The sequence below is a fragment of the Seriola dumerili genome, unplaced genomic scaffold, assembly GCF_002260705.1.
Source record: "Seriola dumerili isolate Sdu_G_001 unplaced genomic scaffold, Sdu_1.0 BDQW01000074.1, whole genome shotgun sequence".
Lineage (NCBI taxonomy): Eukaryota > Metazoa > Chordata > Actinopteri > Carangiformes > Carangidae > Seriola > Seriola dumerili.
Window position 1 is genome coordinate 618,445 of NW_019174329.1, and position 15,378 is coordinate 633,822.

Genomic DNA, 15,378 nt, shown 5'->3' on the forward strand with positions numbered 1-15,378 from the left:
CTTCATTCAGCTCCTTGTCCCTCACCATCACTCAATCTCTGAATCACTCTCCGCTGCTCTATGAAAATAGCCACTGCCATTAAAATTTAAAACCACTACTGCTTGTGTGCAAACATGCACCGTGTGTGTGTGCACTGAGCTGTTGTTGTTGTTAATGGTGTTGTGGAGCGGCTGAGAGGGCACGCTCACTGTCGCGAATGGGGTCTAGTGGGTTTCACCCGCTGCACTCCCCGGCTGCACATTAAACAAATGTCACGGCATCTTCTTCCCGGCTTTGGCTCTCTCTCTCTTTCTCTCTCTCTCTCTCTCTCTCTCCCTCTCCCTCTCCCCCTCAGCCTCTCCCTTCCCCTGCTTTCACCACTCTTCCTCCTCACTGTTTGCATTGTACCTCACTCTTTTTTCTTTTTTTTTTCTTTTTCCTCGTTTCTTTGTTTGCTTTCACTCTTTGGGTTTTATTGGAGCCCACTTGTTCTAGACAGAACTCTGTTGTGGTTATTTATGAATACTTTATGGGGTTAGTTGCCTAGTTTTTTACAAATGTTTTCTTTTTTTTCCGCCCTAGGAATTAATGATAAAGATAAGTTACAAGTTTATAGAGGATGTGTTTTTTTTCTATTTAATGTAACAAGATTCAGGAGGAAAGATGTTCTCTTTTAAACCTTTGACTCTGTTCACTGCAATTTGGGTTCAGTTGTTGTTGAGACTCAAACCCACAATTACTTTCACATCCTAAAAGTACGAAAAAAAACACTGTTTGTGTGTGTGACTGATTTGCATTTAAATACCAGAACAGTCATTACATTACTTTGCCATCCGCTCTATCTGTTCAGACTGATTTTTCATATCCTTCCACCGCTTCATATTCACAGAAAGTTCTGGATTAAAGTTAAAGGTGATGACGAACCTTGCATCATCTGGTGTGAATTACTGAGAGATTTTCTTTTTCTTTTTTCTTTTTTTCTCTCAGTGCTCATTTTTCTGTCTTTTTCATTTCTTCTCCTGTTTGGTTCGCCCTCCACGGTGTTCCCTTTATTGAAATAGCAATGGAAGTCGTGTGTGTGTGTGGCCAGCAAGAGCCGTAATTGAACCCATTTGCCGCTTAGCGCCTGTGGGACTAAACCCTGGCCTCACAGCTCTACGGTGGTTAAACGCTTTTGCTATGTTCCTTAAACCCATTTTGTTTCTTTTTCTCCCCTCCTCCCTCGACAGCCCCCCCCCCCAACCATTCTCCTCGTACGAATAAGTTCTTTATTGAAATTGATGCTCCGAGTTTCCATTGGGTTGGTGGCCCTCAAGAGCGTATCTTGCATATTTTATGTTACACAGCATGACATGGCAGATTTATGTCCCACAAAAAAAAAAAAAAAAAAGAAAAGTCCCTGTGAAGGAAGTTGGTGAAGTGTTGGGGGCACGTGCTCTGTTGTCCCTGACTGATCGTTGTACGGGCTTAGATGCACGGTTTTGCGCTGCTGAATTTTTTCACCCTACATTTAACGTCTGGTATGTGTAAGTCGAGAGTAGTCCTGTGATTTACTGTCTTTAACTCTGAAGTGGAAAATTCCCTCTGCCACTGGGAATAATTAATAATATAGTTTTCAACCCCTTAAAGCTATTTTTTTTTTTTTACCCTATTTTCATTGTTTTATATGTTTTAAATCTTAAATATTGTTACATAAACACTTGTTAAGGCTTAAAGTTTTAACTTGTTGGACATATAAAAAGGACTGTGCTTCCAAAAGCTGCACATAATGACCCTTAAAATACTTGGTTTCTCTCTTTAAAAAGCGTGTCGGTCAGTTTTATGTGTCCTGTGTTGGGAATGAACATTTCTGTCGTGTCAGTCTTTTTAGTCTTGTTTTGGATTTTTTTATTTTTTCTAACAAATTGGGCAAAGTTTCGGCCGCATGCGTCTTTGATTAATTAATGTCTGTTTTTGTTTTCAGGGACAGATGCGAAGGAACCAGTCCAGTGAGTATTTTCTCTGTCTGACCTCTCTGTATCTGTGTGTTGCTGGATGACTGCAAAAGGGGGGGGGGGGTTTGACTGTACAGCTTCTCAGCTACGTTTTTCTTGGCCTGGGATGTTTGTAAAGAGGTTGTCTTTAAAAAAGGAAAATCCAGAAACCTGGCCAAAACCAACATATCCCAGGAAAAAGTAAATAACTGTTCTTTTCTGTCAATGTAAGCTTGAGGGATATTTCCCTTCTGTGGTACAAATACGATTAATTGCTTAATTAGCTGTTTGTATTTTGACATGTCAGAAATTATCTTTTCCCTTCTGCAAACTGGCACAGTTTAGTGTGTGTTGACTGTGTTGACAGTCATCTATCATGCTCCAGGAGGTCTTAATGCACATGTGAAAAAAAACACACACTTTAAATCCAGAGGGTCTCTTTTTTATGGGCTAAAAGTTTTCAAAACCTTCACATTCAGCACTGACATGATGCTAAATGGTACTTGTTTTCACATTCTTGAGTTGAGATCCATTTACACAAGGTAATGGCATTGATAGATGTATACTCTACGTACGCTCAGGGATCACAGGAGTATCCACATTAAGCTCTAAGGCTTTAAGGGTCCTGGTGAGTATGTTTTCACTACAGTAGTTACCCTTCAACCCTGCCCCCCCCCCCCCCCCCCCCCTCCCCTCAAAGTATCTGCCACAGCTCTCATCTCTGTCCCCTCATAGGAGCCTTTCACACAGCTGCTGCAGCCAGCTGACACCAGCTAACACCACTGACACTGTGTTTTCTCTCACTGCAAACGTTCAGCATCCTATTTTGAAGGATTTACTTACATGTATGGTTGTAAATTTGGGTCCTCTCAGCTGCATCCTCTTACCTCTGGTGCTTAAGTTTCTGCTTATATGAATCTCAGCAATTTATTGTAACACTTTAGACAGGGGCACAAAAATAACAAAGCAATGCCTGATTTTATTTTTCAGCTGCTAAATCACCTCTTCCCCTGTTGTAAAGTGTTACCACCGCATTAAAAACACATTAGCTGGTTGAGTTAACCGTTTTTGCAGTAAGGTTTTAGAGGCAGAAATAAGAAATATATTGTATCTAAACCTAAATCTTACTGCAAATACATTTCTATGATTTTTCATGGCAGATGGTGGTTCTCACTTGTTCCATCAAAACCTCAGTTTATATTTCTGGTTTAAGGTGTGATGTACTTTTGGCAAATGTCTTTGAATACTTGATGGTGAAAACCTCTCGTGTCGGGTTTTTATTTTATTTTTTACTTGCTGTGAAAGTGTATTTGCTGTCATCGCCCAGTGCAGGTCTCTGGGTCTCAGTTTGTGTTTGTTTTTCTCTCGCTGCAGGTGATGAACTGGCAAAACCCAGAGTGCCAACATCGTACGAGTGAGTATTAGAGTAAAACGTGAAAACTTTATTTATAACTCGTGTCTGTTCAATGTTCAAAGGATTTTTTTTAATGTTTACTGCATCTATGCGCTTTAAATAGTCTGTGAGAGGAAAATCGTGCAGTTATTTGCTTGAAAGTGTAAGAAAGTTTGACTCGACTCACTCTCTCCCCTATCAGACTTAACAACGACCTTCTGTCTCTGGACCCGTTCAGCCCGACCCTCGCAGCAGGCTCCTCCTCCTCTGTGTCATCATCAACAGGTAACATCAATATGTTTTATCTGGATTTCTGTGTGCATACCTCTCTCCACTATTTCAGATTTTACCTTTATCTTTACTTTGTGTTGTCAAGAAATTTTGTATTCACCAACAAGTGGTCACTTGAATTCCTTTAAAATTGTAGTCCGTAAGACTTCAGTCAGAAATAACTTCAGTTGAATCTGATTTCATGCTACAATCAAGTTAGTTACTTTGCTGAGGAGTTGTAGTTGCACAGCGTGTCACCTGCAAAAGTAAAAGATGATCTTCTGTTAGAAATGTGCCCCAACAAAATGCATTTTTGGTGAATCTCCATAGTTGGTGATGAACTACACCGCTTCAACGTTCAGCCAGTTGAACACTTTTAATATGAAGCAGCAGCAGCGGGAAGTGTTGGTTTTGCATTGGCAGTAAGTGAAAACAGCTCTGATGTGGTGTAAGGAGAGTGAAGAGTGAACAGTGAGGCTGTTACCAATGAGATAAAATTGCGTTTGATTACATCATCCATCGTTTTCAGTCAGTCCTTTGTGCTTAGGTAGGCAGTCTGAAGGCTGGACTTCACTGCTACCAATAAAAACTACTGTACTCTTCAGAGAGGGACGTATGGAGTGTAAATACACCAAGAGGAAAAACAAAGGTCCGAAGGATTGTGACTTTAAAGAACGAGCATGCTGATTTTAACTCATTCACTCAGTTGAGCCGGTGATGCAGTCATTTTCACCCTTTCACTTCTTTGATCTCACCATCTCTCTATGCAGTATATAGTCTCCCTTCCCCTGTCTTTCTTTTTCCAAGCTTCTCAGTTGGAAGCCTTTCCTCTCAGGGCAGTCCCAGATGGAGGAACTGACCCCTGAAGTCAACACAATATTGGACTTTAGGGAATTAAAACAGCAGCCTTTTCCTATCCCAGTTTGTAGGTTTTTTTTTTCCCCCCAGTTTGTTTCAAGTAGCTCAGCTTTTCTTTTTCCTTAAACATCTTCCTGAAGTGTCTATAGTCGCACTACTCTAAGAGGCATTTGACTTTTGAGGTTTTTGTTGCACAACAAGTGTGATTCTCACGGCTTTACGTGCATGACACCAGTGTTTAAACAGAGTGACATTAGCAGTGACCCATTGCCTAGGCTAAGCGTAATCCACAGTTAATTGGCACCTAGTAGAGGTCAGAGGGTTGGCTATAAAGCCCTCTGGCACGTATGTTGTCAAACAGTGTCTTGTTACTGTCAAAGGTCGTGACTTAAAAGTCAAAAGAGCATCGAAAAGTGCCCTGATTAAGATACGGTGATGGGAATTAAGTCCCCGCGCACAGCCTGTTAAATCTCCCTGTGTACAGTGTGGCAGTGTTACCAGCTCCAAATGCACACATGACACATGAAACAAGTCGAGTCTGTGAGGTATTAGAAAGATTAAACTCTGACTGAATGAAACAGAGACTGAAACAATGTATGGATTTTGGCATTTATTGTATTTATTGTATTTATTTATTTATTTTGGGTTCACTGATTTTTATTTATTTATTTATTTTTGGTACATTTTCATTCGGTTTTACATGTTTTTTTAATTTTATTTCACTTTGTTTTATTACAACGTCATTGTCTGAATTGGAATCACTCGATGTTTTCTTGGTTTGATGTGTTTGTTTTAACTTCTCTCGTTAGACCTTGCCTCTGTTTTCCTTTCAATCCCTCCATCTCCATCTTTTCTGATGAATGACTCAGACGTCTTTCTGCCAGAGGCATCAGGTAAAATGTGTGTGCCCCTTTCATCACACAGTGATTTAAATGAAAAGAACTTGAAGCATTCATCAGCTACTGTTTAGCATCGTGTTTATGTTTATGAATTTTTGTTTGCCTTTATGTAAACCTTAGAGAATTCTTTATTTTAAATGCGTGTGAACATACTTACATTTTCAGGACATGTCCTTCTGCATGTCTAAAATCAGGATTTGTATGTCGTTGATAAGAGGATACATTATGGTTGCACAATATGCATGATATCCGGTAAGGACATGACACTAAAACTATTGTTACACAGAGTAACGAGGACAAAAACACCATTATAACTCAGTACAATTACAGACAGCGACACTGGTGGTTCATATTTGGTTGAAAGCCAGTCAGCAGATTTTGTCAGCTATAAAAAGTCTGGCAATCAGCAATGCAGCATGAGAAAACGAAAAGAGATCCAACACAGGAAAGATCATCGAGTTCAAACTGCTGCTGCATCGATGTGAGACAAAACTGTAGAATCGATTAAGAATTGTTTGATCTGTCAAGAACAGCCTGAAAAGTCATGACAGCATCAGCAGAGAGGCCACAAGCTGAAACAAACCAAAATCAATATGATGGACATGTACAATATGTTGTGTATAATAGCATAAATTGGCTTTTTTTTTTTTTTTAACTTTATTATCTAGCATGAACCAATACCACATGCCACAGCATTTATAGTCCAAGATAGTTTGCAGTGCTCTTCCATAGATGGGCCTCTAAAATAAAAATTGATTTATGAAGGAGTTTAATAACAGCAAATTTAATGAAATGATCAAAACTTGATATATTTAATTCCTGTATAAAATTTTAATTGCACAATTAAATGTTATCCCAAGGGGCTTGTATGTTGTAGATGCTGCTTCTGATAAGAAATTGTTGTGCAACAGCTTAAATGTGAAAAGATAATGTAAATCATGGAAGGCATGAAACCTTATACGACCTGCCTTTGTACCAGTGTTTGCATTGGTGGATTAGACACTAAGTAAGATAAGTTAGTTTATCATTTTAGCTCCTGCACTAACGAGGAAACGGTGTCTTAAGGAGACATCAGGCTAAGTCATCATAAATCTAAAGAGCCTCATTCAGCTCCCTCCGTATATGATACAGGGTTCAGCGTGTAAAAGCAGGTGCACTATTTATATGTCACCCAATACAGATCAGTTCTGAACATTACCCAGTGATCTGACACTCAGTAATGTCATGCTGGTTCATCCGTCTGGTTCCAAACACTGTGACTGCTGATGCCGTAGTGTTAGTTTACAGATAAATTTATTTAGATTTAGATATGTTGGTCCATAGCTGATTATAATTGTGTTTGTAGTCATTAAACCCCAAATTCTAATAATTAATACGTACTTTTAATTTTAATGTTTAAAAAAAACACCAATAGTATGAGTCTAGTATTTTAGTGTTGGTTTTTATTTTGTAAACTGTGAATGAAGTCGTTCACATATTGACTCGTTCTTTTTGAATTGGCTTTCTATGTATATTGAGACAGTCTGAGATGATAAGTTGCTGCTGACTGGATGCTTTCTGATTTCACTGGAACTATAGATATGTGACTGAATGTCTCAGGGGTTACTGTCTATACTTCGTATTTGTGATGTTTATTGCCTCTGTCAATCACATCACCTCCTTCAGCTGAGCCGGTGACACAAAGGGAGCGCACTCCTCCCTTGGCAGAGAGCCAACCATCCAAAGATGCCTCCTCTTTCTCTTCGTCCACATCCTCCCCCTGGGACTCGCCAGAAAACGCTTTCCAAGCACTCAAGCCCGTACCGGCGCGGGCCCAGAGCGCCCCCATCACCCTGCCGACTGAGCCAGTCGACCCCATCAAAAGCCCGGTCGCCGGCAGCCCTCCAAAGAGCGTCGACTCCTTCTCCTCTGTGTCCTGGTCCCAGAGCCAGTGGATCGCTTTCAGTGATAATTTTGCTCCAGCTCGCCGTCAGGGCTCAGGGCCGAGTGTGAAGGAGCTCCAGAGGCTGCAGTCCGGCCCCTGCAGGTCAAGCCGCTTCCTCTCTGATGACTCTGCTGACACCTACTGCAAAGCACCGGGCAGCAGAGAGGACGGCAGCTCCGGTCTCCCTGATGTCTTCGCTGGAATTACAGATAGGGCGATGGCTGCAGCTCCATCAAGCAAAGTATTCAATGGTAACATGATCACTGACGTCAGAGACGTGTTTTATGCCTGAGGTTTGGAGTTTGATTTGTGTATTTTGAGTTATCTTGTTATTTTTGTGCATTAGTTTCATATTTGGAGTTGGCGATTACTTATTTGTGTGTGTTTTTATTTAGTTTTTTCATTATTTTATTTTGCAGACTTGTTTATCTGACTCACTGCCTGGTTTGCAACATGTTTCTCTTTGAGTTTCTTTTTGTGAAATTTAATTTGGAATGTGTTTTTCTTGTTTCCTGTTATGATTTTTCTGTCTTCTGTCTGATGTTTTGCTGTCATGGTTTACATATTAAAGCTCTTGATGCATGATGGTTTTGCAGTGAAGCCTAGTTGTGTACGTACATGTTTGCTTGTACTGATTCCTGTTCACAATGTTAAATTGTCGCTAACCAGTAAAACTTACATGTGTTTGCTTGTGTAGTGCCGGTACCGAACCGACCTACGACCCCGCTGACAGCTGGAGCCCTGGTGCCCCCACCACGACCCTCCTCCAGGCCCAAACTCCCCACTGGAAAACTCACAGGAATCAATGAGATTGTGAGTAATTGCAACCTCTCTATAAGTGCAACTCAACATTTGCTTTTAAAATCTACTCTGACTTAAAAATACCATCCTGTTTGATCTACTCCCTTCACTCAGGTGCGGCCGTTCAGCCCACCCAAAACATCCAACGCCAGTCCTCCTCCCAGTGCACCACTCGCCCGGGCAGAGAGCTCCTCCTCCTTGTCATCGAACGCCTCACTCAGCGCTGGCAACACCCCCACCGTCGGTAAGCTTCCTCAGCCTCCTCTGTGTGCAGAGAATCTCTTTATTCTTGGACTCCTTATTCTTCAGCTCCTCACCAATGTGCCACATGTCATTGTCTCTGCACCACAATGTGCTGTTTTCTCCTTGTCCCCTCTTCCCTCACTCCTCTCTCCTTCCTTGCTTCACTCCTCTCCTTGCAGGAGCTGAGCTCACCTTTGCTCACCCCCTCTCCTCCCCAGAGCCAGAGCTGCTCTCCCTCTCTCCTTTCTTTCTCCTAAGCCAAAGTGAGTCTGCCTTCTCCAACCTCTCGTCTCCCTTTAGAGACGCTCCTTTGCTGCGGTGCTTACAGTCATCATCTCTACTGTGCATACATTTCACTGATGCTTAAGAAAGTCATCATCAGGGTCTGTTAGCTCTTTGTTCATCTCTGTGCAGTCGTATCAGCCTCGTCAGCTTAGGTCTCACCTGCCACCATCACACGTTTTAGGAAACAGCTTACAACTGTGCTCAGCATCATCTCTCCTCACATTTGTGCTCTCTGGGTTTGTTTATCTCCTCCTTTCCTCTTTTATGCCTTTTAATTTGGCGTAAAGAGGATGATGTGTTCATAGCGAAGCTGCCTACCTTTGAGAAGCGGTGTGAAACACCAGCAGGTATGGTTGAAGTTCATACAAGAGGACTCTCCTCTGTATTTAACTGAAACTAACAGCAGCAAGTTGAATGAGCTGGATGGTCAACTGGATTGTTTTTTGCTTTGCAGTGACTGCATTTCTCTGTCTTGTGTGCTCTTCACTGTCACCTCTTCACATTTTTCTTTCGATCAGAAGCATCAACTTCTAACAGTTTATTTGTTACAATACTGAAGTAATGAATGATATGACTGCTACGTCTTTTGTTAACTTTAGTTTTAATGCTGTCTGAGGTCATTCTGTGTAATTGTACTTAATTATAACTAAAGCAGCTGTAGCACGAAGCGCTCTAAAACTGTATCTTATTTCTGTTTATTTGAAAAGTAACAGAATGTACTGATTTGCAATGTATGAATGACTGACCTCATGAAATAGTCTTAATTATATAATGCATCTTTGCATGATCAAACCCGCCTAATTCTGATGTGAGCTTTGGAGCCCAGTGTTATGAGAGTCTGATCTGCAGCTGAGTCAACAGACCTGAATCTTTGTGCCTTTCTCATTCTCAGGGACGTCTCGCGGTCCCAGCCCTGTGACCCTGGCATCCCAGGATGCTTTGCCCATTGCTGTGGCCTTCACAGAGTCGGTTAATGCTTACTTCAAAGGAGCTGATCCCACTAAGTGAGTCTCACATGACCTCCTGCTGCTCAAAGGCCCCCGACATGGAGCTGCACGCATACACATTTTTGTCCATATTTGAACTCAAACAATAACACATATGACGCTATAAGTTATACACTACATGGTGTTGTACTTCATGGTCCCCGGCCAACGTACACTAGACCCAGGTTGCGTATTTTGCAGAGTGTATCTCCCTCTCGCTTTGCATGTGTGGAATGTTTTGCGTTAGTCTGACACCATTCTTTCAGAGTGGATAACCTACATGGAGCAGATTATAGTCTGGGGCAGAGAAAATATACAGCCTTTTATTAGTTAACTGCTGTTAAATTGCCGCTGTGCAAAAAAAAAAGCTTATTTTTGCAGGGATTAGCAAATGGAACATTTCATAAGCAATGCAGTAGAGACACGGTGCGAGGTTGAGACCCGCTGTGGGCCGTAAACCACCACAGCACTCGACTGCACCCCGAATGAAGGAAGACTCTTCTCGTTTAGAAACTGGATCAATATTAGACTGTAGAACCATAGAGATATATATTAAGACTTACAAACGCGTAGATGTGTTACACCTAGAACTTAAAGCCAAAGTGTTTAGATTGAAGCAGAAGTCTAAAACAGGTTGGATATCTACTTTAAATCGGCCTAGGTTAAAACTTTACATAAAGAGCGGATCAGTGAGCTAAAGTACGGTACGTAAGAAGATCAACTATGTCAAATGTGGCTTTGTACTCAGTTTTAGTGATGAAAAGAAAAGTGTAGCAAAAGAAAATTAACAGTAATTTTGATAACAGATTAATTGTTTAAGTCATTTCTTAATAAAAAAATGCCAAACATTCTCTGGTTTCCGTTTCAGATGTGAGGATTTAATGCTTTCCTCTATTTCATATAATTACTAATCGAATAAAATTGAACATCTGTGAGTTTATGGGGCTGTTACTCAGACAGAAAAAGCAATTAGAATTTTATGTTTGTGACATTTTATAAACTAATGGGACATTTGTTAAAAATTGTCATGATGGACAGGATCATTAGTTGGAGACCCCCCTCAACACATAATTCATATTCATGTGGCTGCGCTCCACAGGTGCATTGTGAAGATCACAGGAGACATGACTCTGTCGTTCCCCATGGGCATCATCAAGGTGTTCACCACCAACCCTTCCCCGGCCGTCCTCACCTTCAAACTGAAGAACACCAGCAGGTTGGAGCAGATCCTACCCAACCAACAGCTTTTATACAGGTGAGGTGTCCAGGAAAACATGATCAGTGAAGCAGCTAAAACACAAACAGGCGTGTCCACAACTGAAGACCTTCGCAGAGCTGATAACTTGTGGTTGAGTCAAAGAGGGATTTGGACGGGATGATACGAGCAAGGATGGAGGAAATGTAGTCTGCGTCAGTGAGAGGAAATTCAATTAGTAATCTGACATAAACCCATCATTAAGTTGTCAGGGAAGTATTTTCCACCAGACTTTAACAGCCAGGTTCTCAACAGCCCATGTCTTTTCTGAAATACTTCGCCCTAAAATAGCAAAGAACAGCAAACTTTATATAACAGCTGCTTCATTTAACACACTTCATTGTATCTCTCACCTCTTTTGTCTCAGTCGAAGGTGTTTAGTGAATATTTTACCTCACATGCAGTGAAAGTTTCTGGTCCCGTTTTAAAACTGCGAGCGTTATGTGACAAATTTGCATCTTTTAACAAAAATTAAAGAAAGATGACATCTGTTTCTATTTTTAAAAAATGTTTCTCGTTCTGGTTCCTCACGGTTGTCCATAGACCACATGGCTAGACTAATTGAATCAAGTGGAATTCATGATTTAGTAGCTGGTTGGATATAACACGGTCATTTTTTCCAAGCTATTTGAGCTTTACACACAAAGCCAAGAAGCGCAATGAATAATTGAGCCTCTTATTATTCCTTGTATGCGTGCGTGCGTGCGTCTCTCTTTCTAACTGTTTGTCTTTTATCTAGTGATCCTTCCCAGAGTGACTCGAATTCCAAGGACTTCTGGTTCAACATGCAAGCACTGACGTCCTACCTCAGAAAAGCCTCAGATCAGAATCCTTCAGCTTCCTACTATAACGTGGACATCCTGAAATACCAGGTCGGAACATGATCCAGATAAAATAACTGCAGTTAAAGAATGATTTCTAGAGTACTTCACTATCTTGACGGCCATGCACCAAAGTTAAGGAGAAAAGATATCACAGTATTTTCATTGTTCTGTTTGTGTTCTGTCAGAAGTTTATTTGATCCTCCAGCTCTAGTCTGTGTAATAATCCAATACTTTTAACTTTGTGGTGTGGTCTTTCTGGGACCTGATTGGAATTACATTCATTTGTTTTACTGTGATAATCTGGGTTAAAAATGTAAAATCATGTAGCCTCACACAATGTAAAAAGGCCTTGGGAAAAGACAAACAAACAAAAAAAGCTTCTTCAAACTTGCTTGTTTATTTATCATTTATTTATTATATTTATCTTTAATATAATAATGCATAAGAAATATTACTGTGGAAGTGTAAAGTAGAGAGTCCAAATTGTCTGTGATACTATATTGAACGTCTTGCACACATCATGAGCTGAGCAGGACCTGTCATTACTAGCTGATGCCACTGAGAGTGAGACAAGAGAAGAAAGAGCAGTGATTCTGCATTATTTAGTCAGTATTCACTGGATGTATGAAACAAATCATCAAACTCTTGGAGATTTGAGGTATTTGTAACTGTTTTTAATGTTTCTAATTCATGGATGATTTTGATATGTGGAAAATGCTGCAGCCCTAGAAGAGGCAGGGGTTAAATATCTTGTCAGGGATTCTTCAGCTGGTTTGGCCACGCTGTCATCAAGCATCAAGCTTTGGCCCTCCAGTTTCATAGACAACCTCACAAACCACTAAAGGCCGTCCTGGTCCTGCCACCCCATAATCAGGCCAGACTTTTTTTTTTTCTTTTCTCTTGATAAATAAATATTGAGTTTTATTTTACATTAGGTGGATCAAGAAATGTAGGAACAGATTAAATATAAGTGTAAAAAGAAATCCGTAAATTTTTCTGCGATGGGAGAAGAATTAGTGTTTGTCCTGGACAACAGCTGGTGTTCAAGCAGCTTTCCAGGAAGCTTTGGAGAAACATTTGTTTTCAGCAAACCAAAGACTGCTGTGTTACACTCTAGCCATGGTTACATAGTCTCATTGTGAGGGAGGATATTAAGAAAATCACTGTAATTGCTCTAATTGCTGTTCATATTTAAATTTGGACAATTTGACTCTACTGCGTCCAGGTGCTGTCTGACGGGATCCATTCCACTCCTCTAAACCTGGCCGTGTACTGGAAGTGTACACCGAGCACAACAGACCTGAGGGTCGACTACCGCTACAACCCAGATTCCATGTTCTCTCCTTGGCCGCTCAGCAACGTACAGATCTTAGTGCCCGTCGACGGAGGAGTCACCAACATGCAGTCTCTGCCCAACTCCATATGGTGAGATGTTGGCGCTCGTTGTATCAGAAGTGTGAAGCCCTGAAGAACATTTCTGTCTGAGGTAAACAGATGGAGCTTAAGGTGATATTTCTGTCTCTTCCTTTAGGAATTCAGAGCAGAATAAGTGTTTGTGGAAGCTGAGTGACATCTCAGAAAAGTCGGAAAATGAAGGTAAGGATTTTTTTTTTTTGATAGTGGATGGTGAGGAAGAGAGCTGCATCACTCAGTGGAATTTGAGTGTATTTGTTTGCTCCCCAGGAGCCGGATCTCTGAGGGCCAAGTTTGAGCTGTCAAACGGTCCATCAAACCCCTCTACTCTGGCAGTGCAGTTTATGAGTGAGGGAAGCACCCTGTCCGGAGTGGACATGGAGCTACAGGGGGCTGGATACAGACTCTCTCTCAGCAAGAAAAGATTTGCCACAGGTTTGTAGGCTGCTTCATCATCCACACACACCAGACTCTGGTTTATTTAATGCATCAACAACTGGAATTACATCCTTTGTGTTCTTCCCTTCAGGACGTTACATGGCAGATTGCTGAGGTGACCCACCACTCTGGTTCTCAAGAAAGAAAAACACAAAACTTGTCAACTCTGCAACGCCTCCTGAACCTCTGGATCCATCAGCTGTGCTTTGCCCCAGGAGGCGAGAATCTCACTACAATAAAACAGCACTGAGTATTGAACACTGTTAAAAAAAATAAATAAAAGAAAACTAAGATGAGCTTTCAGGAACTGTGTAGATATGAAGTCTAATAATGATTTCTGATCAATTCACTTTTGTATAGTCAGAAACAATTTATGGATTAGATATAAATCTATATTGTATTTGAAATCATAAAAAAAAGAAAAAAAAAGTGCACTAACAATCTTTCAGACGCTCTTTTTCCTCTTATACTCATTTTTCAAGAGCCAATAATGAATATCAAACAAACCCATATCTGTGTGGAAGAGAAGAGAAGGTTCCTCCCTCTCTCTCTCTCTCTCTCTCTCCGTCTGAACTGTAAATAATAACACTGAATATTCTTCTTGACCAGCTCTGACTCAGCTCTCAAATCAGTTTTTCTTCTCACAATTTTATGTTTTTGATCATGTGCAATGAAGCCATGAAGGTGAATCTGTCTTAAACGGTGTGAATCCTCGCTCACACTCTTATGGCACAAGCTTGATCTTTAAAAGAACATTGAAGTGCTTTCAAACAAATGCAAAAATCTGACCTCAGTGCCTCATCTTATACTGTGGATCAATAGGCAACAAAAGTGCATCAATGTTGAAAAAAATCCAGATTTGGGTTTCCAGATTTAAGCTACATGTCTCTGTGGTATAATGCATGGAGTTTTTTTTTTAACAATCACCCCAAATGGGGTCTGTGATCAGTGTGGTCTTTTTAAAATTGAACTTTTTTCCCCTTGTAAATTCTCCATTTGGTCATGGCTTGTCTTTTTTTTTTTTTTACATTTTAAGCCCTTAATTTTTATTCTTCATAAAAAAAAAAAATTTAAAAAAAAAAGCTCAGAAATCTTGACTGTAAAATGTTGTGTCAAATGTTAGATGCTTTAAAAAAAAAAAAAAAGAAATCAAGGGACATTACCCCAAAACTTGTAGCCTTTGTTTTTTTAACTGGCAGTTTTTTTAATCATACTTCTGTGCCCTACTAATGGAGAAATGTGCCTGAATCTAACTTTTCTCTACTTTTTTTGTATACTACAGCACAGTCAATGAGCATAGCACCAACAATGTGCCAGTTGTCTTTTTTTTTTTTTTTTTTTTTTTACACCTTTATTTGGATATTGAAGGGAAAAAGTCTCCTCTTTTTAAAGCCAACTGTCTTCCAGAAACGAATTAGTCATGTTTGCCTTCTGTGTTGAGTTTGATCATTGAACTCTTTTTTTTTTTATTGTCTTTTTCTATTCAATACTCATCAATAGACCTCAACCTCTCATACACTCACTGTGCAGTAGATGATGTTAGTGAACAGTAGCACAAGAAGGCCAAATTAATGATTGAAATGCCTCATCACAACTACTCTACACTGAGTAATCCAGTGTTGTTGACTGTGGTTAGATATTGTAACACAGTATTGCCAATGCCCTGTGATAGATAAGCAACCTGTCCTGCCTTTGACCCAGTGCATGCTGGGATACTTTTCAGCCTTTTGTAACTATAAACAGCACAAGCAGATATAGATAATGAATGGTTTCACTCTTGGTGCTTTATTCTTGTCTTTTTCTAAATGAGGGCTGCTGCTGTCCAGGCTGTTGTAC

The 15,378-nt window shown here is 40.5% G+C and overlaps 1 protein-coding gene across 2 annotated transcripts in view; it reads left to right on the top strand.

Moving 5' to 3' along the window:
* fcho2 (FCH domain only 2) overlaps positions 1–14,577 on the top strand; it is a 41,265-nt gene extending 26,688 nt beyond the window's left edge. For both annotated transcript variants that reach the window (XM_022744032.1, XM_022744033.1), the window contains 12 exons: positions 1,944–1,968; positions 3,328–3,367; positions 3,549–3,631; positions 7,995–8,110; positions 8,213–8,342; positions 9,519–9,630; positions 10,712–10,867; positions 11,607–11,739; positions 12,917–13,116; positions 13,223–13,287; positions 13,375–13,539; positions 13,634–14,577. In XM_022744032.1, the coding sequence (XP_022599753.1) occupies positions 1,944–1,968; positions 3,328–3,367; positions 3,549–3,631; positions 7,995–8,110; positions 8,213–8,342; positions 9,519–9,630; positions 10,712–10,867; positions 11,607–11,739; positions 12,917–13,116; positions 13,223–13,287; positions 13,375–13,539; positions 13,634–13,656 (1,248 nt within the window). In that variant the 3' untranslated portion in view covers positions 13,657–14,577. The remainder of the gene's footprint in view (positions 1–1,943; positions 1,969–3,327; positions 3,368–3,548; positions 3,632–7,994; positions 8,111–8,212; positions 8,343–9,518; positions 9,631–10,711; positions 10,868–11,606; positions 11,740–12,916; positions 13,117–13,222; positions 13,288–13,374; positions 13,540–13,633) is intronic.
* Positions 14,578–15,378: the final 801 nt, after the last annotated feature.